Here is a 26437-nt window from a genome sequence, read left to right on the forward strand (position 1 = left end):
TTAAAAGACAACTAATCCAGTGTTTATTTAGAAGCCGCATAAATCCAAACAATGCATAAAAATCTCAAGTGTTTATTGTTACAGTTTAAGTGCATATATTCCTTTTATAATTTTGTTCCTCTTCACAAGAACAGACATAGAGCAGCTACACAATTTGTTCTTTTCAGAAAGCTTTTACTAGTTTGAAATCTCAGCTTTGTAATTGGATAATACAGTGAACTAGTTCCAGTGATAAATTCAGAAGGGTAAACTCAACATGAAAGGTGTTCAAACTTTTGAATAGTCCCATAAAAGGTGACATAAAACACAAGCGAATTAAGACAGGCAATATACACAAGACATTTGTAAAAAACCCAGATGTTTACTACAAAATACTCAACTATCTCTACAGATGAAAAAAAAAAAAAAAAAGCTTTTTATAAGTTAACAGAATGGGCCCTACCTTCTGGATGTTGACAGTGACAGGTTTTTATGAGGGTATCTCTAAAGTTTAAATAAAAATCTTTGCTGGCTAAATTACTTTATAAATTAACGAAGGAAGATGGAATTACCTAACATAGGAGCCTGAGCACCAAAAGTTAAATTCCCATTTTTAAATGGTTTATAAGTGAGACTTTCCCCATTCACTATGAGGATAACCTCTGTAGCTTCTTTGGCTGAGGCCATCATCTCTGAATAGCAACCCCTAACAAAATAGAAAACACTTCCACTGCTGAGAAAGAACCAAAGAGTATAGTTTGGTCAGAACGCTAAATATTATGGAGCAATTGTATGCTTATGGAAGAAAAATGCTCTACTTCTAAAGAGATGAATGTGAACTCACAACTGTAATCTTTAATTTTAGATAATTTAATAAGTACCACAGTATTGACAATCTTCATAAGTATCATTAGTTTTGAAATAAAGATGTCAGAAAAGCACAGACAAATTTATTATTCTTACTGGAAAAACTAGTGATTTTTTATTTTAAATTTAGTCTTTTGCTTCAAGCATTATGTATTGTCATCACTTTTACCAACCCTATTCTCAGGGAATTGGAGATAGTATCAGGGTACAGAATAGGCAACAAGGCTTACTCCTCTCTTCCCCCACCCCCAAAAAATATTTCCATAAAACCTTACATACTGTAGATTATGAGAAACACCAGAATTCACCCATTTCACCCATGTTATCACTGCCTACACGGAATTGCAGTGTACTTTGTGTCTGACTTCTATTTCCAGCTTCTTGCAGATGCTGGGGACAGGCGAGAACATGACACCAACCCTTCAGCTCCATGAGGATAAATGAAGTGCTTCACCTCACTTGGCAGTGATCTGCATCCACTCGAAGAGCAGCAAGAGCATATTGACCAAACCCCTTCCCTGCCCCGAGAGATGCCAATTGCCATATGAAGCGTACACCTTAGTAAGTTGAGATGCAAAGTCCTTTGGCTCTCTCAAAGTTTCAGATCCCTCTTTTCAAGAGAGTTTGACGAGAAGTCTTTGGAGTCTTTGAGTAAGACTGAACATAAATGGATCACATGCAGAAAACCTTAAACCATGTCAACCCCTGGGCCAGAAAAACCACGCCACGCCTGGAAGCACCAAAGCAATGATTATAGAAGAAAAAAGATTTACTGTGTTGTTGTCTAATATAGGTTTTCCAGATATGTGCTTGGAGTCTTTTGTTTGGTGGCTGACAACCATGCCAATATTCTGGTCAAAACCTGGGAAAAGATAAAAACTTCATTTTACAAAGCCAACTGAGCTGAAAAGAAACCTTACTAACTAAATGTATGCAACTTCCTAAATTTAGTTCACCATTATGCTGTTAAACCTCTGTAAGAAAAGACACCAACAGACTGAACTAAATGACAGTTAGTTTCATCTGGTAGCTTCAAAGAATGGGATATAAATGGAATACTTTACGTTAGAAATTATTTCTCTCAGGTCTACTTCTCTCTTCATGTAGTTTCATAGCAAAGAAAGGAATGAAACAAGCTAAATCAGAAGAGGAAAAAGCTATTCCAAGAGCTACTCTAAGGCAAAAGGAGGCTGTTTTGAACAGAACAGAAACAGCTGATTAGCAACATGTATTTCCTGTCAAGATGTATTTGTTTTCAAAGGAAAATTATGGAAATAACATTATTACTTGATCTGACAGAAAACAAGCTCCTTACAGAAATTGAATTTATCATTTCTATTTACACAGCAGTTTTATACTATTAGCAGCTGGATTTTTTCCCTACTACTTAAGCCATTTCTTGCTCTACCTCTGTATTATTGGTACACTAACACTGTGTTTCATTAGCTGTTACTGTACATACACCAATATCCTATGTTTTGTCCAGCTGCATTATTTTATAAGCTGATAAAAGCATAAAATTCTAGCATGCTTGATTTTAATGCCAACTCACACTATAGTGAAGTACAACTGAGTGTATGCATATGCACACATTTAAGGTTGACATAAAGAAACATTCCAAACCAAATCAGTACATTTTATATTAACATTATATTTCTCTGCAAATTTGAGTATCTGCTAATACCCACAACATGGAAATTTCATTTCGAGCTTCTGTTTTCTTACAAAAAAATTTTCAGCACCTCAGCCAAGACTTAAAAAAGTCCCCACACCACACACCTGCTTGGAAGGTATATAGATAGTATTACTGCTACCTTTGAATCATGCATTTAAACCTAGCTTTGGATAATGCAAAAGAGCTACAAGAAAATCAAACTTCAAAGACTGATAGTTTAACTCTCAACACTTGCTATGTTTTAGAAAGTTGTAAGTTTTCTTGAAAGAAAAACTGGGAATAAATTTTTGTAAATACCTCAAATGCACATAAAGCATAGATTCAGGGCATAAACAAGCAGGAAAGGTAACCGTAAATCCTTCCATTAGCTTTGTTATTTACAGAATATGTTGCCAGCTTTGGACTGGTAACACAGGAAAATTTTAATCTAATTCTGCACAGCTATTCAGACAAAGTTTTACTTAATGAAAGTGTGGGCAGGGAAGGACTTCCTCTTAGAAACAGTGGGTATCACAGACTACTACATAAACCAAATCTAGGAAGATTACCAACAGGAGAAACACTGACAGAAGGGATCAGCAATGGTAGCATAGTGTTTCCAAAAAGAGACACAATTCTTTATTACTACTGCCATATTTATTTACTGTTTTTCAAGATGCTGCAGAGACATTGGAGTATATCTTATGAGACCACATGGAATAGGGATTGGAAAAGTGGGTTAAGGTAAGGAGGGGCACAAAACCTAACTCTGCACCACATGAGCAGCACTATTTCATCTATATCACAGCATATATATCTATATATCCTAGCACATATGTGTATATAGTACATATACTCCAGCAGTGATTATGAATTTATAAAATAAATTGTGGAACTTGCAAGCTGTCATTGCTGCAGCTAGCATAGTAAGTTGCTGATCATGGAAAAATATCTGAAGTGAAGAAGAAATAGATGCTGCTAAGTGCAGGCATGCATTAGCTAGGTTTACCACATTCTCTTAATGCATCTGACTCTTTAGGAGCATGAAACATTGTTTGAGTGCTTTCCTCTTTGGTACAGAAATGTCTAAAAATTCCTAAATTTTTTAAATGCTCCACTATATTTTGGACTTTCCTGGAACTACAAGGAACAGAGCATAAAAACTGCTGAAAAGCCAAATCCACAGCATCATCAACAGTTTGCAGCTCTTACTGTGATGGTAGATTTAAAGGACACGTATCTCTTAAGCAGTTCATCTGCACATTCAAACCTTGACTTCCAACAAATAAATACAGTGATAATGAAATCTGAAAACTTAAGTTCTCTCTGTAAACCAACTGTTAAACAGAATAATGTCAGATAAAGGCTTTAAACAATTTTTAAACATAGGGTAAGTTTACAGTTTAGCCTAAAGGTTGTCTGTAGTGTTTATTCACAGTGATCCTTAAGGGCAACAAGTAAATAAATACTGAAATCATTTAGAATCAGCCAGCCAACAATTGTTTTTAAAATTGAATATTTTTTTTTTAAAGTCACAGCTAGTTTGTGATAAGGTTAACTTATAGGGAACAGTACTCTATAAAGCAGTGAAAAACCCAAAATGTAAAATATTGTGCACATTTTCTTGGAGCTTTTCTTATTTCAGTCTTAAAGCTGAGACTATTGGTAAGTCTTCAGAGTTAGAAATTAAGCTTCTGCAGTGACAACTTAACCTGACTGAATGGATAAAATTAAGCTGACATTTCTTCTTATCAAATGCTACCATAAGTAGATATATAGAAAAGGAGAGGGCAGCAATTGCTTCTTCAAAGGTAATATGTTGGAGGTCTCTGGTCTCTTTCAGTCACCAACAAGACAGTAACATTAAGATAAACAAATCTAAAGTGGAAAAGAGCCAACTGCCCTTGCTCTTGTTTTCATTATCATGTCCATCACTTTGGTTCCCTTTGTCCTTCATGTTGTTAATTCTGTATTTTTTCCACTTACAAATCACATCCTCAGCCCTTCTGGAAATTCAACCCATTTTTAGGTTACATTAGGAGAGGGGAAAAAAAAAAAAAAAAAAAAAAAGAAAAAAAGAGAAGAATCTTACCACTGTATTGCATCGTAGCTCCCAAATATGAATCAACAACTGATCCCAGTAAGCCAGCTGCTGCACCAAAAACAACAATGGGCCATTGTGGAGCAGATATTTCCAGATCAGTCACGAAAATGAGTTGTGTTACGAAGTAGGCCATACCTACTGCCATGCCCCCAAGCAAACTTGAGAGCAGGCCCACTAAAGTAACTGCTCCATTAGTACCTAAGTCAAACAAAATCAAGCAGAGTTACAAAACTTTTTCTTAAAAACTTGTATTTGTTCAAATGTTTTATATAAAATCAAAACTATCTTCACAGTAATCTTTCCCCATTATATCCACAACACCCCACTACCACAGCTTTTATTTACAATTCTCATTATGCTGCTGAGAAGCTTAACCTGTACCATTACAGCCTATTACTGTTATTTTTCCTGTGTCTAAGGCTAGTTATCTAGAAATATTCACTAGCATTAAATTCAATAAAAACAGATAGCACACCTCTCAATGTCACCTGGTATTTCTCTGCTGTAAGAGGTGGGGGGTGGGATAGGAAAAAGAGGTTTGCTCCAAAAAATACAGAGCTTGAGAGTGCATGTTATTAAAGCAATGCCTCTTTCAGAAGTATACCAAGACATATTTCACCAACACATTTAAAAGAAAAAACAAAATCCATAGAAAGGAAGATGTTTGACAGCTCACTGAATAAAAATCTGAAGAATGCTTATAAAGAGACAAAAAATGCCCATGCCTTTAAATCCTATCCCACAAGATCTAAAACTCAGATCAACATGCCACCAAGACTCAAAAAAGACACACTGCTATAATGTAGCAATGTCATCCACTGAGTAGGCAAGGTTTGACAGACACAAGGTTCACTTTACCCACCCTCGGTAAGAGAGTAAAGTAGGTGAGTGATTTGGTTAAGAAGTGAATTTTTTGTAGTGTCTGTATTGAATACATATGTTCTTCTACTGCTTAAAATTTTAGTGTCTGAAAAATTCAGTCGGTAACTTGTATACTTTATATTATTGCCGATATAAACACTTCTAGTAGTGCCAGAGATGAGAAACAACAGCAATTCACTAAGAGTGATTTTAGGTCCCTGGATGCTGTGTTGGTGCATCTCACCAACAAGATGCAGCAGAAACACAACTGAGTATATTCCATTTGAGAGAATGCATTCCTGCTAACATTTTCTAATCCCAGATTTCTGTCTGCTTTTCTGTCTTTTTTGGAACTTTTCAAGTTGGATACATAATTCAAAACAGATTAGCAAAATATTACCAACATGTAGAACAGATAACCCCTTACCTACTGGAACCTTCTCCCAGGTTGTTATCAACCTTGGCTTGCTTTTACTCATAACACTACCAATCTCTGAAGCCCATGTGTCACCAGCAGAGCATGCCAAAGCTCCCAAAAGGGATAAGCACATCCATGATGCTGTGTACTGCTTTGAAAAGTCGATAGGAATTTCACCCGGTCCATTTTCTATCATATATAAGACAGCCAGCTCGGTAGGAACACCACCGTTACAGAATACTTGCATCCAATTCCTCTGTCCACCTAAAGTGACAAAAACTGAATTATAGTGTTTTCAGGCAAAATACCTTGACAGGCAACAGCATGAGACAAAACCAAAATACATTATATAGAAAGCTAGATTTAAAGACACACACTTTCAAAACAGAAACTAGATAGCAATTTATTAAATAGAACAGAAGCAAAAGGAAAGCCACTTGCTAATGTTCACAGGGATGGGAGTGGAGGGGAGGGACAGCAACAGTGTTCCCTACTCCGGATGTTACATCTCATCTGACCCTTTGCAACAAAGAACATGCAGTAATTATTCTCCAAAGGGATCTGAAAGAAATAAAATGTTACAGCTTACCTTCTTTGTATTCTGAATCTATTTGCTTCTTTGTATCTTTTTTCCATGTAGTAAGTTTTGAAGAAGTAACAAAAAACACAAACAAAGAAGTGAAGAAACTGTAATTCGCAACTGCAAGGATAAATCCAACTACCAATCCTATGAAAAAAAAAAAAACACATAAAGTTTCATCATGTAACAATGCCTCCTTTGTAAATCAATTAAGTATTTTGAATCTTGACTATAAAGAGTATCTTCATGACAAAACTAACACAACCATGCAACAAGAGACTGAAGCACCTAATACCTGTATGAGAATTCCAGAGACATCTTGACTAAAAAAAAAAAAAAAAACCCAGGCATCTTTATAATTTTCTCTGAAATTTTATTGTTAAATTGCTAATTTTATTGCTACTGCCAAAGTGTGTGATTTTTAGGACCACACTGTGCAAAAATAAAAAACAGAATAACAAAAAAAAAAAAAAAAAAAAAGCCAAAAGATATATCATTGAAATCTAAGTACTCCGCCTGAAGAATATGATTATTTGTATAAGAATCATATATACAGCTGTGGCTGTGTCTCTATCAGCAAGTTTATCTTCAGTTTAGGAATCAAATTCCCCCCCCCAAGGTCTCTAAGATAACCTGGACAATCCACCTCCATATTTTAACAGATGTTACTTCTCCCTTCAATTCCTAATCTCTTTTTCCATTTCCAATTTTTGTGCCATCTTTTTCTTTCTGCTCCTGGATATGCTTCTTTTTTCTTCCCTCCTTCACAGGGGAGGACTAATTCTCACTGCCCACCATGAGATTACAATTCTTCATGACTGAAAGAAAATTGGCTGCAGTTAAAGCAAATGCCAATATAAGCTGGCTAGCAGTGCCATTACATTAAGAGGTAAAAACATAGCAGAAGAGAAGAGATTTTTTTTTTTAAATTTAGAAAATGCTCCCCTTAATTCACAGACAGAACAAGATTTGCAAAATGGGTGATATGGGAGGAAAGGACTTGAGGTCCTGTTTCTTTCCATCGACCATCAATTCAGGCAACGTCACAAGACAAGGGTGAATCATGTCACATGGAGACCTTGCATGAGATTCCAGTGAATGCTATTGCATGTTACATTGGTGTTTTTCTCATGGTCAAGAACTTTGTTGAAACAGTCATTTGCTTGAAGTGAAGTATAGATTTAATATTCTTCTTATTTTGGGGAGGCAAAAAATGCCCCAAACTGATTATAGAAAGGAGAACTGTTATCTTTACTGGTTTCCTACCAGGCAGGTAGGCTGCTGATACGGCTCAGTTTTATGGTATTACTTTATCACTGCTTCTGACATTTCATTATTTCTATGTGAATCCATCTATACATTAAAGAAAAACATGTGATTTAACTGCATGCTGTACTGAAGTTTAATACAATCTTATAGGTTTATATAAATCTAATGACAATATTAATAAAATTAATTACAACATCAAAAAATAACTATTTAAACAGGAATGAGAAAAAAAAATCAGTATGAATTCAAGGTATATATGCTTACATTTATACTTCTATTAGGATAGAACTAGGTGGGAAAGTCTTAAAAGAATATTATGTACAATAAAAAGGACCTTAATTTAGTTTATTAAATGTTGAGTAGTCTCAAAAAAACATACCTCCCAATGCACCACTATGATCAAGACTCCTCTTCTTAAAACCCTGTGTAGCAATCACTAGTGGAACCAAGACAGAAAAAAGCCAGCGCCATGGAGAAATGGGTCGCCAAGTACCTGATAAATCAAATAAAATGGTTACAGATAATCCTTATAAGCCTTTTTAATGCCTCTATATCTTAAAAGTAATTACCTTCCAGTATATATTTAAAATCTGATCTTAACAGAAATTAAACTTTTACCGTTTAGAAGAAATAAATTCTTATGAATGGAAGACCAAAAGATCTGCAATTATCTACTCAATTTTTCTATTCAGATTTCACAGAAAAAAATAAAATACACTAACTAAAATAAATTACAAAGGAATAGCAAATATGTCAAGAAATAAATGTGGTGATACTTTCCATTCTAAAAGGGATCTACACACTCCAAAAATTAAGATTAAAATTGTTAAGACCAGCTGAAACCTGTTTTGGATAGAACAGATCATTTCAGATTTTAGAAAAAACAAACAACCCATACATCCACAGTAAATTATACAGAATTTAGTTTCAAGTATGTGTAAGATTCAAACTAACCAGTTAACAAAACATGTAAAGAGACTGAAAAGCAACTTTAGCTAAATAAATTCATGCAAGAACCTCCCTCATAGATATGCTATGACTGATTCTCTGGTGACTACAATAAAAAATCTGAATTTTTTAATTATGATTTTTTTTTATGAAGTTTCAGAAAATATGGTAGCAATAAAGGGAACAAACAACACTGTCGATGGTCACTAATGCTTTTTAGCATTGTAACGGAAGGAAAATTAGAACAATATTTTGGAAGCTTTACCTTGCTTTTCAAGATATCCCAAATACCAGTGGTTTTTCAGAGAAGTTATTCTTGTTTATCAAAAGCTTTAGTTTGGTAGCTTCTGGCTATGAAAAACAGGCAACTTTTTTCATCATCTGTGTATCCTTAGTTACTCCTAGGATGAGCCTAATGTCGTCACTTGTTGTCTATGCTATCGATTCGAATTTTACACTATGTTAATAGAAGAACTGCTGCTACTTGGCTGACAGAAGACTTCAGAAGTAATTTCATGTTTACGTGGAGAGGAAATGTCAGCATGCATATAAGCTAGCTAATGGCTGTGCTTCTATAGCTTTAATATTACCACCATATCCTTTGTATTCTAGTTTGGAAAACTTACATGTACTGTAACATATTTAAGTGCGTAGTTGAGCTACAGTGATACTTGGTGTCATCTAACAAAACTAGTAGGAAGTCCTGCAGTTCATATATACGTTTATTTTGTACATTGATTCTGTCCTTCAGCTGGTCTTTGAACAAATCATCAGTTTAATCACAGCATCACTGATAATTTACACCAATGCAAGAAATGAAGTTTAGATGTTTGGCTTTCTTTTACAGAATTAAAAATAGAAATATTCCTCTTTTCTTGATATCCAGTATGTCCTGATTGTTTCCACACTACACTTGGTGGAAAATAGGAGACCTTCCAAACTGGATCAAGCCAAACATCTGTCTGATTCAGAATCCCATCTGGCAGTGGTAAGCTGCACGTTCAAGGAAAGAGCACAAGGAACAGATACAGACTGATCTTTCCTGTTTTACTGGGAACTTTTACATTGGCATTTCTAAAATCCCCCATATATTTGTCCAATCCATTTTTAAAAATAGTTATAATTTTCATCTCCACAACTACCCACAGAACTGAATTCTGGGTTTAGATGCACCAAAAAAGGCCTTTCAAAAAGCTGAACAACAGAGATACTGCTGCCTCAAGTTTCATCAGACATCTGCTAAATTATATGACCAACTGAATAATGATTTCTGACTCACATTCTTCCTACCATCCATGACCTACATAGATGTCCCCTTTCTATGCTGAAACATCTTTACCTATTTTAAGTCCTCTTCAAACAGATGCTGTTACCTGCTGTGATCATCCTTGCTGTCTTCACCGTTCCTTTCTAATTCTGCCATGGGCATTCTGAAACGGGATGACTGCAAGTGCATGCAGTACTCATAGCAGAGAGACACCAAGATTTTACTATTTCCAACAATCTACTGATTTTTTGGCTGAGTGACGGGCGTTTCATTTCCAAAAAAAGAGGAGAATACATTAAGTAACCTGGATAGTGTAATTTCCCTTCCCCAATTACCTGCTTGTGTTGAACCAGACTACTGACCTCTTTAGTCACAGCAGTTTATCAGTTGCAGATAGCTGAGGTGTGAAACATGTACTTGCCCTGCTATTCCCTGTTCTTCTCATCATATTTTCTTGCATTACTATCTGATCACTTTTATCCATGGTAACCAAGCTCTTGGGTCCCTCTCTCCACCATATCTTAGGGAGAATTTACATCCCTCAGGTCCTGAGAACACATCCATTATCTTTACAACGGATGTTCTTATGACTTTATTAACCCTAAATTTTTCACCAAGAAGGCTAGTACTAGAAACATGCAAAGGTACCTAGGAACACTCTAAATAATTAAACTTATTTCAGCAAGCCACTGCGTTCCCAAAATCATGTTTTTTAATAAAGAACACTATACACTTTGTATTTATATAATATACATTTTGTATTTAAGGAAAGGTAGCCACTTAACATACAAGTCAGGTGTTATATAGTCTGATTTCCACCCAAGTATTTATCCTCAAGCAAGCCTGAAGTAATCTAGTGCAGTTCTCCTTATCCTGTCTGTTTCTCTAATTTATAGAAAATTTGGCTTTGCTGAGAATCACAGATGATTTAAACTTATTATTCTTTGCTTTGTGTAGTCCCTCTCCACTGTACATGTGTGCACGCACAGCCTCTTCCCAACCTGGCAGCAGTATAGACAACTAACTGCACAATTTGGTCTGGAGTGCTGCAGAGACTTGTTGAAAAGCATCCAACAACTTCATGTCGAGCTGAATCCAACAATTTAATGTCTTGTAATATATATTTACTCTCAAAAATTTTTCCTTCTCTGTGGATTCTCTAGACTAATCCTTTTCTACTTCTGTGTTCCACTGTCCTCCCTGTTATTTTTTTCTCAATTTTGCCTAGTACAGTGCAACCAAACAGATTGAGTGAAGAGAATTTCTTTCTGTTTGTACAACATGTTTGCACGAGAAGTTATTTTCTTTGTAGCGTGGTATATTCAGCATAGAATGAAAACAGATATCCAAGCTAGGAGATACCCTTCTTTTTCTATGAGACAATGTGCCCCACGTAGTGGGGGAATCCTTTCCACTGATTTTTGTTCTCTGACAGCAGCTGCAACCGAATTGCCACATCACTCAAGATTTACCTTGCAATTTCACATGAGGATGGATTTTAGGTTTACCTATTTGCTAAGTGAACAATACCTGTGAATTTAGGGGTAGCAAAATTAACAAGACAGCTCTGAGCTTCCTCTTTACTTTTTTTACGGGTCAAAATAATTTCATCAAACTGAGCTTCCTGGGTTACAGCTATTCAAATATTTGATTGTAGCTTGCTGGATTTCTCAGAGACCTAACAATTGCAATACATTGCATGGTTTAAATCTACCAATTCCTTGCTTTCGTATGAAAGCAATTCTATATAATCAAAGCTTCTGTACTTGGAAAGTATACTGCTTTTTAGGAACTAAAGAGAAATAAATTATTTTAGGTCTAGCATTAACATCTATGCAAAACCGGCTCACCTGTTATCCTCCTTTTCACACCGAAAATAAACCCAACTTAGAATGTTTTGAAGTAGTTAACTGCAAATTAGTCAAACCTAGAACTTTCTACAAGAACGGATTGCTTTTAAGTATATCTTCACTGACAATTATTAAGCTGCCAAGAGAGACCACTTGAACAACTTGCAAACAAAAAAATGCTGGTTGTCAAAACTGTAAATGGTTTATTTTTGCAAACAAAACTGAATACAAAAGGTCAAGCTATTTTCTCATCAAGATAACTACAGAGCCTTCTAAAAAGCTTTTTCTTGAGTTCCCAGTTTGTTGCCTTTGCTTAGTCATTCAAGTCATTATGATCTGAATTTAAACAAGCTTGCAGAACAGGAAAACAATATCCCACTCAACTGTCATAATTCCATACCATTCCATAAAGCACTAGTGTCCATAGCAACTTATCTTCTAAGGAGACAATTTATCAATGTCCTAAACATATTTGCTTCCTCATAAAATTCCAGAACACTTACTAAAATAAAAGCAGTTAATAAAGGAGATGTTATTGTCCAGTTAAAAGCTAAATTATTTTAATCATAAAACTGACTCAAGAAATTACTGCCTTAGTAGTAAAATTCTTACAACCTTTATATTCTACCACCTCATTTTGACTTTAAATTGGAAGGCACAAATTGCATTGCAAAAGATGCCAAACGTACATCTTATAGAATACTGAAATTTAAGTCTGAGAATAAATTCTTCCTTAACACTATAGTTTAAAAGTCTTCCATCTTTGCAGTCAGAGACACAAGAAAGCTATTGATTACATCCTGAACTACACTATTACTCTGACAGAATTTCACTACTAAGAAAATGACAAGAAAGTCAGTCTATTAGGTGAAAGTGGTGTGACTGCCTTCTAAAACATCAGCCTTTTCCATTCTTTTGAACTTGATGTAAGGCTCTCAAAAATATACTTTAAGCCAATTACTATCTCACCAAAATTTTAAGTGACAATTTTGTTTATAAAATCCACAAATTTAAAAAGTAAAGCTAATAGTTAATGTGGGATTTGAGCAAAAAATACAAAATCATTAGAAGTTATTTATCATATCTGCTATACAAATATAAGACATCACAAATCTATCATTAGTTAGCTCTTAATCCCATAGAAGAAAGATTTCACACAGGTACAGCAGCTTGTCTTGCTGGAAAGCTAAGATGACTTTCAACAAGAACTTTTGTGTCAGCAGTAGCTAGAGCTTTGCAGATATACAGGCTCCTTGGTGCAAAGTAGGACAAACACATTTCACAATAAAACACTTGTCATTCAAGCATAAAGATTCAGAAGGCGAAAACTTCCCTTCTGTGTACATGCCATGGTTTAACCCCAACTGGCAACTAAGCACCATGCAGCTGCTCACTCAATCCTGCACCTCCCCTCCCCTCTGGTGGGACAGGGAGGAGAATCAGAAAAGGAAAAAAAGTAAAATTTGTGGGTTGAGATAAGAACAGTTTAATAATTTAAATAAAATAAAATAATTGTAATCAAAAGGAAGATAACAAAAAGGAGAGAAATAAAACCCAGGAAAGACAAGCGATGCACAGTGCGACTGTTCACAACCAGCTGACTGATGCCCAGCCAAGCCCCAAGCAGCAATTGGCATCTCCCAGCCAACCCACCCCAGTTTATATACTGTGCATGACATCCCATGGTATGGAATATCCCTTTGGGTAGTTTGGGTCAGCTGTCCTGGCCGTGCTCCCTCCCAGCTTCTTGTGCACCTCCTCGCTGGCAGAGCGTGTGAAACTGAAACATCTCTGATTTGGGATAAGCACTACTTAGCAACAACTAAAATATCAGTGTGTTATCAACACTATTCTCATACTAAATCCAAAACACAGCACTATATCAGCTACTAGGAAGAAAATTAACTCTGTCCCAGCTGCAACCAGGACAGTACTGAAAAAGCTGCAATGATATAGGAAGTGTGCAAGGGAGTCTTGCCGCCAAGGGTTGACTCAAAAACTCAAAAAGCACCACCAGTGCTGTAATCTGGTATTGCTAATCACAAACCAAGAAGGTTCTTGGTATTGAGTGTGAGCAGTACCAGAACAGAAAGGGGCTCTTTTTGGTTAGCTGAGTTAACAAACAAAATTTTAATTTTTTTAAGTCCATTTTTAAACTGACCTTTATGTATTTCCTTGGGGGAAAAAAAAAATGTATTAGTACTAAATTACTACTAGATGTAATACTAAATTACTACTAGTTAAGACTACTAAGCATTACTATGAACTATAAACTGTAAATTAATAAATGCATGTTTGTAGTAGTTTTATATTTATGATTAAAGACTGTAGAAGATTTAATTGTTTTTATGGGCTGAATTTACTTAACTCTCTCACTTCATTAAGCCCATTGATACTATACACTTCATTCACCTCCTCAAGCCAAGGTCTTTCCATAGCCTCAGGCAAATGGACAAAAAAAGTTTTATGTCCTTTTTGTTACATAACAATTCTCTATAAAAAGGAGGATTCGTCTGCAGCATCCTCCTTTGTATCAGTCCCTATCCTGATTCATCTGATACCAGGCCTCTCCACTCGAAGCTGCCAATTCTCAATCAGGTTAGATAGCAAGGACTGGAATATCCTAACTAGCAGAAAAACTCAGAGCGCTATACTGACAGAGAGCAGACACACACAAAGTTCCATGTTTAAATCCAACTTGCCTAGCTCTAAATGACACATACAAAACCTGGTTGTAAAGCCTGCTTCTGCATACCTTCTATGTGTCTGGCATCTCTCTACAAGCCACAGTAGAAGTGTCCAGGCAACACAGATTCAGTGCTGTACCAGGACTAATTCCCCATTCTAATTCCTGAAGCACTAAAAACACTGAGCAGAGACATCCAACTACCACTGCAAAAAGCAGCTTATATTGGTGGGATATTTATTCTAGCTTTTGGATCCAGGGTGACACTAGGCAGCTGAGGGTGTTCATACTGCATCCCGTGACACTCAGCAACACTGCAATGACACAGGAGCTCTTCCTGCATCAAACTGGCTGAGGTCTTTACCTGTCCCAGGAAAGCAGTTAAACTCTTGTAGGCTTGAACTGATGTGGAAGGCAGTACTGCTGCTTTTGCACACTACTGTAAAGATGGTCCTAGAACCGAAATTATAGACCACAGAGAGTACTAGTGTCCCTGCAACTACACACAACTAACTCACAGCCTGCCAGAGTTGCCTGAGCAGAACAGAGTTGACTGTATACACCGTGCCAGTGAATCCCTCTCTTTTTGTACTATTTCCCCTGGTTCTGTTCCTTGACCAAGGAATTCTTGCATGCCCAGTTCAAAGGCTGCATGTGCATTCCCGAAACTGTTTTGAAAGCTGGCGCACTCCTCCCATGCTGTCACTACTTCTCCAGATACAGAAAGACCTCTATCAGCTCACTCTTTCGCTCCCCTTTCCAGGGAGACAAATCACGAAGGATACCATTTTAAATTCAACGGGATCCCTGGGTAGTGCTGCAAATAAGGGTACAGTGGCTGTTAGCACCCACCTCCTATCAGGGCTGAGGTTTTCAGCTCTACTGACAATGGAAGGGGCTGTGCACACCCCTCTTTCCATCCTCCCGGGGCTGAAGGGGATGGGGGGGGCTCAGTTCGCCCCTCGCCGCGCCATGCCGGCCTCTCCCCGCTCACTGGCCTTTGGACTCACCGTAGTACGTACTTGCAGTCATGGACACGATCCAGAACGCCAGAGAAATACAAATCAGCAAGTTCAGGACAATAATATTCGCCATCATCTTGAGGTACTCTTTGAAGAAATCCTCCTGGTAATAGGACATAGGAAGCCAGAGGGAGAACACCTGGCGGGGAAGCACAAGACGCAGCGCATCAGTGACACCGCTGCTATCTTCTCCTCCTCCTCTTCCTCTTCCTCCTCCTGCCGCCCGGCCCAAGCCGCGGCCCGGCCCGGCCCCCGCTGGCCCCCGGCCCCCCGGGGCGCTGCTGGGGGTCACCGGGGCGCTCATGGGGAGGCGGCTGCGGCCGCGCTGGCCGCGCTCACGGGGAAGCCGGGCTGGCCGCGGCGCCGGGTGGCCGCAGGCCGCCGCCCGCTTGCCCCCGCCCACCCCCCCGCACCGCCCGGCTCCGCCACCGACCCGCTTCCCCAGCCCGCCGGCGCCGCCACCATCCCGCCCCGCCAGCGCCTGCGTCTGCCTCGCCGGGGAGGGAAGAGGAGGCGCCGCGGGCCCGGCCCGGCCCAGCCTGTCCCCTCCCCGCCCCGGTTTTCCCCTCAGAGCAGACTTCCCCCCCCGCCACCCCCGCCCCGCCCTGGCCCTGGGATGGGGCTGCATCCCTCCGCCGGCCGCCCCGGCCCCTCGGTAGGGAGAGGCGGCTGCTTGGCCCCGCCGGGGCCTCCGCTTCCCTCGGCGCCGGCCTCTCCGCGGCACAGCCAGGCCTGAGGCCTCGGTGCTGGGCTGGGGCCGCGCTCCCCGCTCCCGGAGCCCTTCCCAGCCCCGGGTGGGTTCCCGGGTGGTCAGTCCTCAGCGAGACCGGGGGCTGTTCGTCGCGAAACCCCGTGTGCCGCCAGCGTGCCTCCCCTGCGGCGAGCGGCCGTCCGCGAGGCGGCCATCCGTCAGCGGCCATCCACGGGCTGCCGGGGCCCTGGCTGGCCTGCACGGCCAGGGCGCTGAGGGCGTTGCGCGGTAGGCCCGAATAACAGCAGTTGGTGTACATGCCAGAGGAAGAAACACTGGTTAAATATAAAGCCAATTTGCGAAATAATGCTTGTGAAATAAAAATGGGAATGACACCAATGTGAAAAGTACTAATTTGGTTGATATTCAGTGATTCCAGGGAGTATCTGGATGAGGTTTGAAGCTCGTTGGAACGCTGCAAAGTTCATTCACACTAGAGGAAAGAGACTCAAAATGTTTCCTAAAGTTAACTTGGGATGAAAACGAGCCAAACCTGTGTGGTAGCTTTTCTTCGGACATGCCAGAATTACTTTACTGTAAATAAAGACGCTAACATGAGTAACTAGAAGGGATCCACGGCTGTCCCTTCCACCCATGAAAGGCTTTGTTTAACAAAGCACATAGATGTGAAAACTCCACAACTTTTCAAAAACTCTCCCTTCATTTTGAGGCAGCTGCCTATGAAATAAGACTTCAGGCATCACAGAAGATAATTTTGCAGTAGCATCTATCTATACGGCATTTGTTCAGTGGAAGATAGACCAAAAAACGCTCAAGTTTACAAACACTGGTAGAAACATGAACATCAATAACCTCAGGTGCTTGTTTTCATGGACTTGAAGCAGCAGCAGAATAGAGTAAATATTCAGTGAGAGGCAGAGTAATAGTAAAAAGTGAATTAAAACATCTTCTACATACAATGAGACTAGTTGAGAAACTTGAAAATTCAAGTGAATAACCTTGGTGTAAGAGTTGATAATTTCCCTACTGAATTTAAGACCATTATTTCTGGCTCGTTGGGACCCATTCATCTCTGAGGCATGTTCTATTATTTTTCATTCAGCATCTGAAGTTTCTAACAGGATGTGAATGCAGTCCAGGTTGTGGATTCTTTTGCAACAAAAAACTTATATTTTTGTGCTGTTGTGAAAGAAATACTCAGTTATCACTCAGAGCTTCTTCAAATACTGTCTAAACTAGGGGAATGTATTCTGCAAAGATTTACAGATACTTGGTTTTAGCTGAAGATAGTAGGCCTATTCCAGAGGTTAAAGTTAACGCTTGGGTGTTTACAATGTATCTGCTCCAGGCAATAAGAGCCTGGATGAGGTGGACAAGTTTTATCATATTTTTTTTTTGCTGTATTTATTGATAATAAAGACTGGCAACACCCAGATTTTCTCTGAACTAGAGATCCCCAAAACATCAGTACTAATGTAGGAAGACTGCCTTTGGTATATATGGTCTCTTCTTTCTTACCTCCCAAATTTTCATTAAACCTCCATCTGACATCTGGATTTTAAATCTAAAGATCAGGGGCTCATTAGCTGGGCTGCTTTGTAAGAACAGGACACCTTTCAAAGTGTAACACCAATGGTGACATTGCTTAGATGCTCCTGCCAAAATATAGGTAACTGAATTTTTCAACCAGAAGACGACCAACTCTGCTTAGGCCGGTGGCTGAACAAGTAGCTGCTTGTTTAGGTGTAACCAACTCCCATAAATTTATTCATTCAAATACACCCTTAACTGCAATAAATTGCTTTATTTAATTTATTGCTTACTTTTTGTTTTCTAAACTGTAACAGAGTGATACTGGAATTTCTGGTGGAGAAATCTGGAAAGGTTCTTGCAGGAATCATGCAGCCCTGGCTGATATCTGTGGGACAGTAGGACAATGGGACCATGACTAATGATAACACACAAGATGATGTGGGGCAGGTTTGCGGGGCTCTAAAGGACCCTTCAGCGATTCAGATCCTATACTTGTGTTACGTAACTGAGCTCCATACATCCCTCTTCACTGTTTTCAGTTATATGAAACCAACAAAATTTCCTGCAGTTACTTGGTACACATTAAAAGTTACAAGTAGATTAAAAAGTGAAAAAGAAAGGAACCCGAAGTTAGACTTCTTTCTATACTGAGAAACTGAAAGAAGTAACCACATTTTTTAAAGTAATGTCTACAGCACTTACTGTCATTGGTCCAAATACTGTGTTTAAAGTTCTCTTTTCTAGATGTTGTCCTTTGTTTTTACTAGGTCCTGCAATAATAATAATAAAAAAATCACAACACTTTTAATGTGCAAAAGTTTTGGTTTTGTTTTGTTGTTTTTTTTTTTTTTTTTTAATTTAGATGTCCATTAGGATGTTTACAATATTGTGAATTTAGAAATCATGCATTTAAAATTCTATCTAGAATCAGTAAGAAGAGTATTATGTATATTTAATACACTCAGTGCATATATTTCATAAACAATTTTTACTTATAAGCAACACGTTCCTCATTCACACCTAATAATATTGATAAATTTGATAATTTAAAAAAATGACAAGTAACAGTTGCTTGAGGCAAATAGTCCTGAAAGCTTTTCTCTACACTTTCCCATACAAATACATACTTGAAATAAGAAGAATCTGAAAAATTTAGATTAAAAAAAAAAGAATTATAAGTTGCCCAGTATTTAGAAGAAGAGTTTCTTCTTACCTTTTACTTAGATCTATAGGATGCAAAGTCTAGCAGTAGGAGTCTAGAAGTAAAAATAAATACGATTTAATAGGAGACAGGAATGTTAGATGATTAAAGACAGCATGACAAATTGAAGATAATAGCATGTTACTGTACATAGCATGCTAATCACTCTTTTACATTAATTCTTTTCATAGGAATACATTAGAATTTAGTAGAGTTGCCATAATACAGCATAGAATTTCCGAATTTTCATGAAGACTTTAGAAGTAGACTTTCTGTTCTTCACAGCTTAAAACATTATTAATGTTTGTGAGAGTTCTGTTTTTGTTATGCTATTCTTTTTTGTTAGTGGTATAAAATTAATAGAAAATGCTGATCTGACCATGGAATAATCCCTTTCACCTCCCCCTGTAGTCTTTTTTACAGGGTAAGAAATACTGTTTATAGTAGAAGAAAAAAGAAAGATAAAGGGAGCTGACCATTGTTTTTTAAAAACAGATTAAACTATTAAAGTTGGTTTTGGAGACAAGTATTGTTTGTTTTACAGTTATTATGACAATGAAGGAAAAAAACCCTTTGATGGTCTCAATTTTTACTACATTCTTTTACTTGGTTATTACAGGAGAAAACATCATACTTGGACACGAACTTTTATGCTGTATTTTCTTTGTAACACTTCTCAAGAATTTATATCTATACATATATTTACTTAAGAGAATATTTCTGCTTTTTATCAGTTGCCTTTATAGTTTCTGTGCTCGATATAATGCATTATGAATACTATAGCTTGAAACTTAAATACTGATTTAGACATCTTTTATTCTTCATTGTTAAACTTATATTTTCAATAGCCGAAACTTATTGAAGACAAAATACTATTAAATACATAAAAATAAAAATCTGTAAACATTGTTAACATTGTACTAAGTATAGCTATTCACAAGGGCCTTGAATAATATTCACACTCGTAGAAAAGACAAAATAGACTGTAAAATTTTATGCTGAGAGTGTCATTAGTCTATAGAAAACAGAAGGAAAACCATAATACAGCAGTATCCATCTTATACAATATCCATCTTACGTAGAGCACCCAAAATTAGTAGTCACCTGTGAAAATACCAACCAAATTGCAAACGATTATTTTCATACCATAGGAGTTGCTATACAGATGAATTCATAACATTTTTAAGGCAGTCAAAAATGTCAGTGATTAACACTATAGGAAAACTATTTATAGCAGGATTTGGATTGTGGACTATAAAGCAACAAATGATGAAAATATCCACTTGCCTCATTGAAAAGAACAGAACACAGAACGATGCTTTAAATATTATATTTATTAAATATATGTGGATAGGCTTTAGCTTTGTGTTGGTTCAGTTTATCCAGGCACAATGACACCAACTCAATTTATTCATAATATCCTAAAATGTTTTGACCTTTTCAAAGTATCCAAAGTATTATTTTGCCTTTTGAAATTGATTTGGTATTTCACAGGGTATGCCAAAATTTTTAAAAAGGATTTATCAATTTTATTTCAAGATAAGCATTTTGTACACAATGTATGCTGTGCAAAACTGAATTTATACCAGACAGAACTATCATCTTCCTTCCCCATCTGTAACTTCAGAACAAGGACTGTGTTTTTCATAAAGCTTGTGAACACATTTGAGTACTACTGGAAACAACCGCGAGAAAGTGTGGTACAGAGAAATGCTTCACAAGTATTTATAAATTTATTATCCCAGTTTGAAAAACTTCTACAAGCACCTGACTCTAAACATATTAGTCATATTGGTTTCTGATAAAATGCTTTGCTGAATCAGTTCTATTCCCTCTCTTGATCACTGACTGTCTGTGAACCTTCACAAAGGATCTTCCTATGCTTGATTTTTGCACACGTGCCTAACAAGTATAACACATGTTCGCAAACTGACAATAATATTGTGAGGATTTTTTCTGGTTTGAAAATTTACACTTGATGAGTAGTGATCTATTTATTTTAGTTCCTCTGATTAGATGAAATCAACTCTACACTGTTTTCTCTTTGAGATCCTGGGATACTTTCAGAGACAGAAGTCCATCCCTTCTGGTCTCCTATTTCCTCAGTTGGACATACTTCATGATGGCATTATATGCCCAGAGACTGCCTTATAGTCCAGGCTAGCTTTCTGATTCAGGAAAACTGACATTTTTTTAGTGGTGGAAACATTTATTACACATGACCATTTATTACACATGACCTACTTTTTGCTATGTGTTTACTATGTATTTATCTATTTTAGCACGTAATTCAGGAAAGGTTGAATATGCTGAAAGTAGTGGGTGTTCAGGCTTCTGATAGCTCTACTGTATTTGATCTGGGGAGTTTATTTTGGATGAGATACAATTGGGCTCAGTACTGCACACTGTATTACATCTGTAGTTTGAAACTATCTGAAAGGAAGATAGCTTGCAAACCTTTCTGTGGGTCCCTCTGGAAACACCAACCTCTCCATTCATTTAACTCATGACAATGGCATTAACACACCGATGCCCGTGTTATTATCACTAGTATTAAAGAAATACATATGAAAGTGGTTTTATTATTATTAGTACCATTTCCACCTGACACAAGGGCTTGTGCTGTCTGATCTACCTCCTCTGTCCAAGTGCGAACAACACACACTGCAAGGAAGACTTGGGGAAGAACAGACTTTACCCAGCACCTGCAGCAGCAATGCTAAGAAGACACCATGGACCAAGTGGCCTCCAGTCCTCGGACATAAAGAAGCAGTGGAAGAATGTGCTTCTGAAGACCTTGCTGCTCCAGGTGCTTTGCTTACAGTTGACTGGAAGTTTATGGAGATGGGAGGTGACCTCAGGCTTGTGGAACTGCATAATCATAACATATGGGATAATCAACAATTGCTGTGAAATTTTCAGATGTAGAGGGGCACCTTTTGAAGGTGTCTCTGAGCTGGCTCCATTCCTCTATCATTTTTGCACAATATTTTGGAACCTATTCTTGTGTTCAAAGAGCATCCACTGCCTTGTGTAGTCTTGCAACCCCCAACTCCTACTAATCAGTGGCTAACCAGCTTTGCATAGACAAGTCCATTGTGGGCAAAACAGTGATCAAAGTCTTTAGGCCATCCATGGCCATCCATGAAACACTTTTCGTTTGAATAATGGTTCCATTGAACTTACTTTGTTCTTTGGTCCTGTTGAGTTTGCAAAAAGTGAGAGTGTTGAGGGGATCCACATTACTATCCAGCGCCCATCCCAAGACACAAACCCCTGGAGTGTTCAATGTCTTTGAGAAGACAATCTGATTTTCTTTAAATTTAATAAATTATTGCTCAGTGATTGTCTTACATTTGGTAGCAGTCCTGAGGTTAGCAACCTCCTGGTACTGTTGCTGAGTTATCCTATGGTTTTTGTGATATCTTTGTCCCTTTCAGATTAACACGTAATGTTAGTGGATTTCTGAGAGGTGAAAGGCATTTTACACAGGAGGAAAGTTAAAGAGATTGAACTAGACTGTAAAAATAAGGTAATAAAAAAATAAAGGGTTCAGCAGTGGGGAAGAGTAACAGGAAGTAAGGCAGGTAAAGATGTGAAGGGACTATGCATAAGGAATGTGGATGATTGAGGAAGAAGCAGCAGAGTTTCAAGAAAGAGTTGAGAGCTGGCAACTGAGGCAAATGCTCCCATGGCATTTGGCTCTCTAGAGCATCAGATGGATCCACAGTGTTTGAGAGTTCTGTCCTGCTTGAGAACCTCTTACTGGCAATTCGTTAGGTCCATGCTGCAGGACTTTGCAATGGCGTGGTCCACATGTGGGGTCAGATCCCTCAAGCCTTTGAATGTGTCTGGAGGGAAACTGGGAGGTAGGCTCCTCCAGGAGGAATCTCGCTCATATACACCGAAACTGCTCTGAGAAACAAACACCGACATTTGGTGGATGAGAACACCACGGGACTGGTGTCAAAGCTGCATCATTGCTGTGTATCACTGCACTAGGTAGAGCATAGTCTATGTTGACAGAATAATAGCTGTGCAAGGGAACACGATTGGCTGGCTTTTAGATTTAGATAACTTTTACATGATTCAGAATCATTAAGTTACATACATTTTTAGCCTGAGAAAACACATGTCCTTCCACGTCTGCCTCAAAACAAGTGGGTGTAACTTGTCATACATAATGATTCAAATCAGCAGTTTGACCTGTTTAGGCAGACTGAGCAGAAGTGAAGAATTATGCACATATATATTTTTCTCTACATAGATCATAGTTAGATTTTAAGATTTTTAGAAAAAGAACTATGTCATGTTTACTTTTAGAGTATTGAGCAGAATTGGACAATTCTAGTAAATACTGCTAAAATTTCAGATAACTAACTTTTTACTGTGTTTAAAATATTTTGTTAGAGGTACTGGGGGGCAAGAGGATTAACCAAAGCTAAATCCAGACATGGAATAAAGTTTTAATAAAAAATATTGTCCTCCAGGTTATTAGTGACTAGGTCTGGATTCTTACAGGTTTGCCAAGCTCTCATTGATTTTACTTGGAAATGGGAGCCAAATATCTGTGAACACATAAGCTGTAGTTCTTTAAAAGGAAAATACTTAGAAATGCAATCCAGAAGGGCATGTGGGAGCTATGAAATTGCTGAGCTGGGGCTTCATATAAAAGAAGATTGGTGGCTTCAAATGAAAAAAAAAAAAAAAAAATTCTAGGGCAAAAATGAGGATTGCAAAGAAAAGGTCAGGCAGAACGCCTGGGAAACACAGGTGGAGATGGGCTTAACTCCAGTTCTTTGCCTTTTCCACGTGAAGGAGGGTGGGATGCTATTGTAAAAAAACAGACTTACATAAATTCTGGGATGAACCTTTTGTGGCTGTATGATGCTGCAATGCCACACAAATCTGAAGATGTGATGATACAATGTGCAGATCTGACCCAAAACCACAAGGTAGATGCTGTTAACACCATCAAACGGATGTATTTTCTCACTAATTACTATTTAAAAAGCAGACTTACAGTGAGAATTTCTTTTTATTAAAGGAGAGATTGGTTCTCAAGCACCACTTAAAGGCATTTATTTTGTGTCTCTACTTTTTTTGATCCTGATCAAACTTCCATTTGACAATTTTTTTGTTTTTTAATTGCTTCTGAGAAATAAACATAGGAAGTGGTATTTTTTATTAGTAACAAATGTTTTCAAAGTGGTAAATCACAAAATTTCTGGGGTTTGGATTACCTTTACCTTGTAGATATATCTCCTTTAAACTAGCAGAAGAATTGTGCTCAGGTACTTACTAGGCAGCAAAGCTGTGGGTCACAAAGCTGTGGCTCAGCCTTTGCTGAGCTGATGAAGAAAGACAGATGATAGCAAAGAACAGATGATGAAGGCACTGTCCCTACTTGTGTATTTTGCTTTAGCTGCCTAAGCCACTACAGTTTGGACTCATATTAGACACATGGATGAAAGTGATACAATTCATATTTCCAGTGATAAGTGTGTTCATTTCAGTTGAATGATATGATGAATACTGATGTGCTCCTGGTAGTTCTGATAGAAGAAATAAAGTAGCCATCACTTCACTTAATCCGTTATTGAATGTAGTCTTCATTTGTTTCAGTTGATTAAGATTAGAAGCACAATAGAGTTTACTGCATATGTACTAAATTCAGGTCTGACTAGCAAAGTATACAAAAACAGCTTTTACAACTCTTTTCTGCAGTTACATATTCTTAGCTCATAAACCATTATATAAAATCTAGTGAAGCATGTAAAATGCCTGTTACATCACCTTCAAAGCAACTTTATTTCAGTTTTTTAGGTTACTAAAAGCATGGGATAGCTGAAAGTGAAGTATCAAAAGCAATGAGTATTTTAAACTGAATGAATGATGGTATGAAGGCACTATTAGTGTGATATTATGGCTGGATGTTACATGCAATGGAGAGACATCAATTATGAAGTCACAGCTTGAGTACTGAGGGTATTCTGTCTCTCTAAATTAGTAACACATACTTTGCATTTCTATAGCAATTCAGTCACAAGATGTTAAAAAGCTTCACAAACATTACATGTTGGCGAAGTTTAAGGAAGGGAAATACTATTGGTAAACATCTTGTTCCAGACCACATGGGAAACTTAATCAAGAACAACATAAAATCAGATGATCCGCCAGTTCCTTCATACACAATTAAACATTATATTAAACATTTTATTAAACATTTGTAAATGATGCTGTGAGCCCTAAGCAGAGATTCTGAATCCTGTAATAAAATAAATGATACAATCATCATTCAATGCTTACCTGTATAATTATCAAAGAAACTATACGGAAAGTTCATGAGGGACTTATCCAGCTGACAGGTGTACCTAAATTCAAATCCACAGCACAATGGGACCTTCCACATATTTCATACATTGTAGAACCCTTGCACTGATTTGGTCTCAGGACACAGAAGACCCTACACATTAGTAGCAGCATATTAAAAACTACGACAGACAGCATCGGTGTCTCATGGGTTTTTGAAGAGGATTCTTTTTCTTATATAAACTGCAGCATTATTATAAAGATATAAAGTTTATAATATAAATTAAACCCCATAATTCTTAGATTTATGGTAGATTGTAAATATGTACCTGTTAGGTCGCAACTGAAAAACTACATGTTGTGTAATACCTGGATGGATGTTCAGTTTTCTGTTAAACCAGATAAATACTATTTCCTTGGAGAGATATATATTAGAGGATAACACACTTGCTAAGTACACTACAGATTTAGCTACATTTTACAGATAGATGAAAGCACAAAGTTATCTGTGGACAACAAATTGGATTTTTGTATCATTAAATACTCTACTCATGCAAATACAATACTTACGATTTTGGCAATACAGAATTTTAGTTCTGGTTCACCCAGGATAAACACCTGCATATCTAGCTTCAAACATGACTAAGGAGATGATGAATTTTTCACTTTAGAAACTGGATAATTAAGTACAAAATGTGAAGACATCCTGGAAGACTAAAACTACAGAGTAAGGAAGGAGAGTTTTACCTAGAAGAGGTGGCTATAACAATGTGCACTCAACAGTTAAGTAACAATATCCCTTACCTTTCAAAACTTCTAGTCCAGATTCCGCAGAACTGGTGCAGAAGAAGTATTTCAAGAGCAAGATGAGTTAAAGTCCTATGATAAAGAACTGCAGATTCCAAACAGCCACTGAAGTTTCTTATCAGGAAGAATATTTAACTGCCTATTGTGCTGCTTTTCTGTGATAATTTATTCCCATTCTTTCAGTCACAAACAGTAAAGTGATGCCGCAGCAAATCTCCCTGTCATGAAGCATGGAGAAATCACGGCACTAACAAACAGGGTGGAGCCCAATCCACTCTTGTCATGCCATGACCATGTCAATTAAGTATTTATTTTCTTGTTCTTCTGACTTCAGAGGTCCACCCAGTGTCATAAATTGGTACTGAAG

General features: G+C 37.7%; 1 protein-coding gene across 4 annotated transcripts; it reads right to left on the reverse strand.

Annotated features, from left to right (window-relative positions):
- On the reverse strand, positions 1-26265 carry TMEM19 (transmembrane protein 19). 4 transcript variants are annotated; one of them, XM_032999955.2, is made up of 9 exons: positions 26068-26265; positions 18964-19006; positions 18453-18520; positions 15494-15644; positions 8112-8225; positions 6473-6610; positions 5893-6147; positions 4593-4802; positions 1-1708 (listed from the first exon to the last, which is right to left on the reverse strand). In XM_032999955.2, exons 3-9 carry the CDS (start codon positions 18456-18458, stop codon positions 1545-1547), a joined length of 1038 nt encoding a protein of 345 aa, XP_032855846.1. In that variant the 5' UTR covers positions 18459-18520; positions 18964-19006; positions 26068-26265; the 3' UTR covers positions 1-1544. The 4 variants fall into 4 exon arrangements, with proteins under 4 accessions (XP_032855846.1, XP_032855845.1, XP_042648539.1 ...); XM_032999954.2 differs by lacking the exons at positions 18453-18520; positions 18964-19006; positions 26068-26265 and adding an exon at positions 16375-16530; XM_042792605.1 differs by lacking the exons at positions 18453-18520; positions 18964-19006; positions 26068-26265 and adding an exon at positions 16333-16530.
- Between the last annotated feature and the right edge of the window lie 172 nt (positions 26266-26437).

The sequence above is a fragment of the Tyto alba genome, unplaced genomic scaffold (genome assembly GCF_018691265.1).
Source record: "Tyto alba isolate M040663 unplaced genomic scaffold, T.alba_DEE_v4.0 Super-Scaffold_2, whole genome shotgun sequence".
Classification (NCBI taxonomy): Eukaryota; Metazoa; Chordata; class Aves; order Strigiformes; family Tytonidae; genus Tyto; species Tyto alba.

What these genes read in the sequence shown, in the direction of transcription:
- TMEM19 (XM_042792605.1), bottom strand. Translation starts at nt 16,515, where the DNA reads ATGTACACCAACTGCTGTTATTCGGGCCTACCGCGCAACGCCCTCAGC. An exon ending in GACTGCAAGTACGTACTACG is followed by an intron (nt 8,226 to 15,493) that starts GTGAGTCCAAAG and finishes TTGATTTATCAG; the next exon opens with GTACTTGGCGACCCATTTCT. An exon ending in AGATTCAGAATACAAAGAAG is followed by an intron (nt 6,148 to 6,472) that starts GTAAGCTGTAAC and finishes TTGTCACTTTAG; the next exon opens with GTGGACAGAGGAATTGGATG.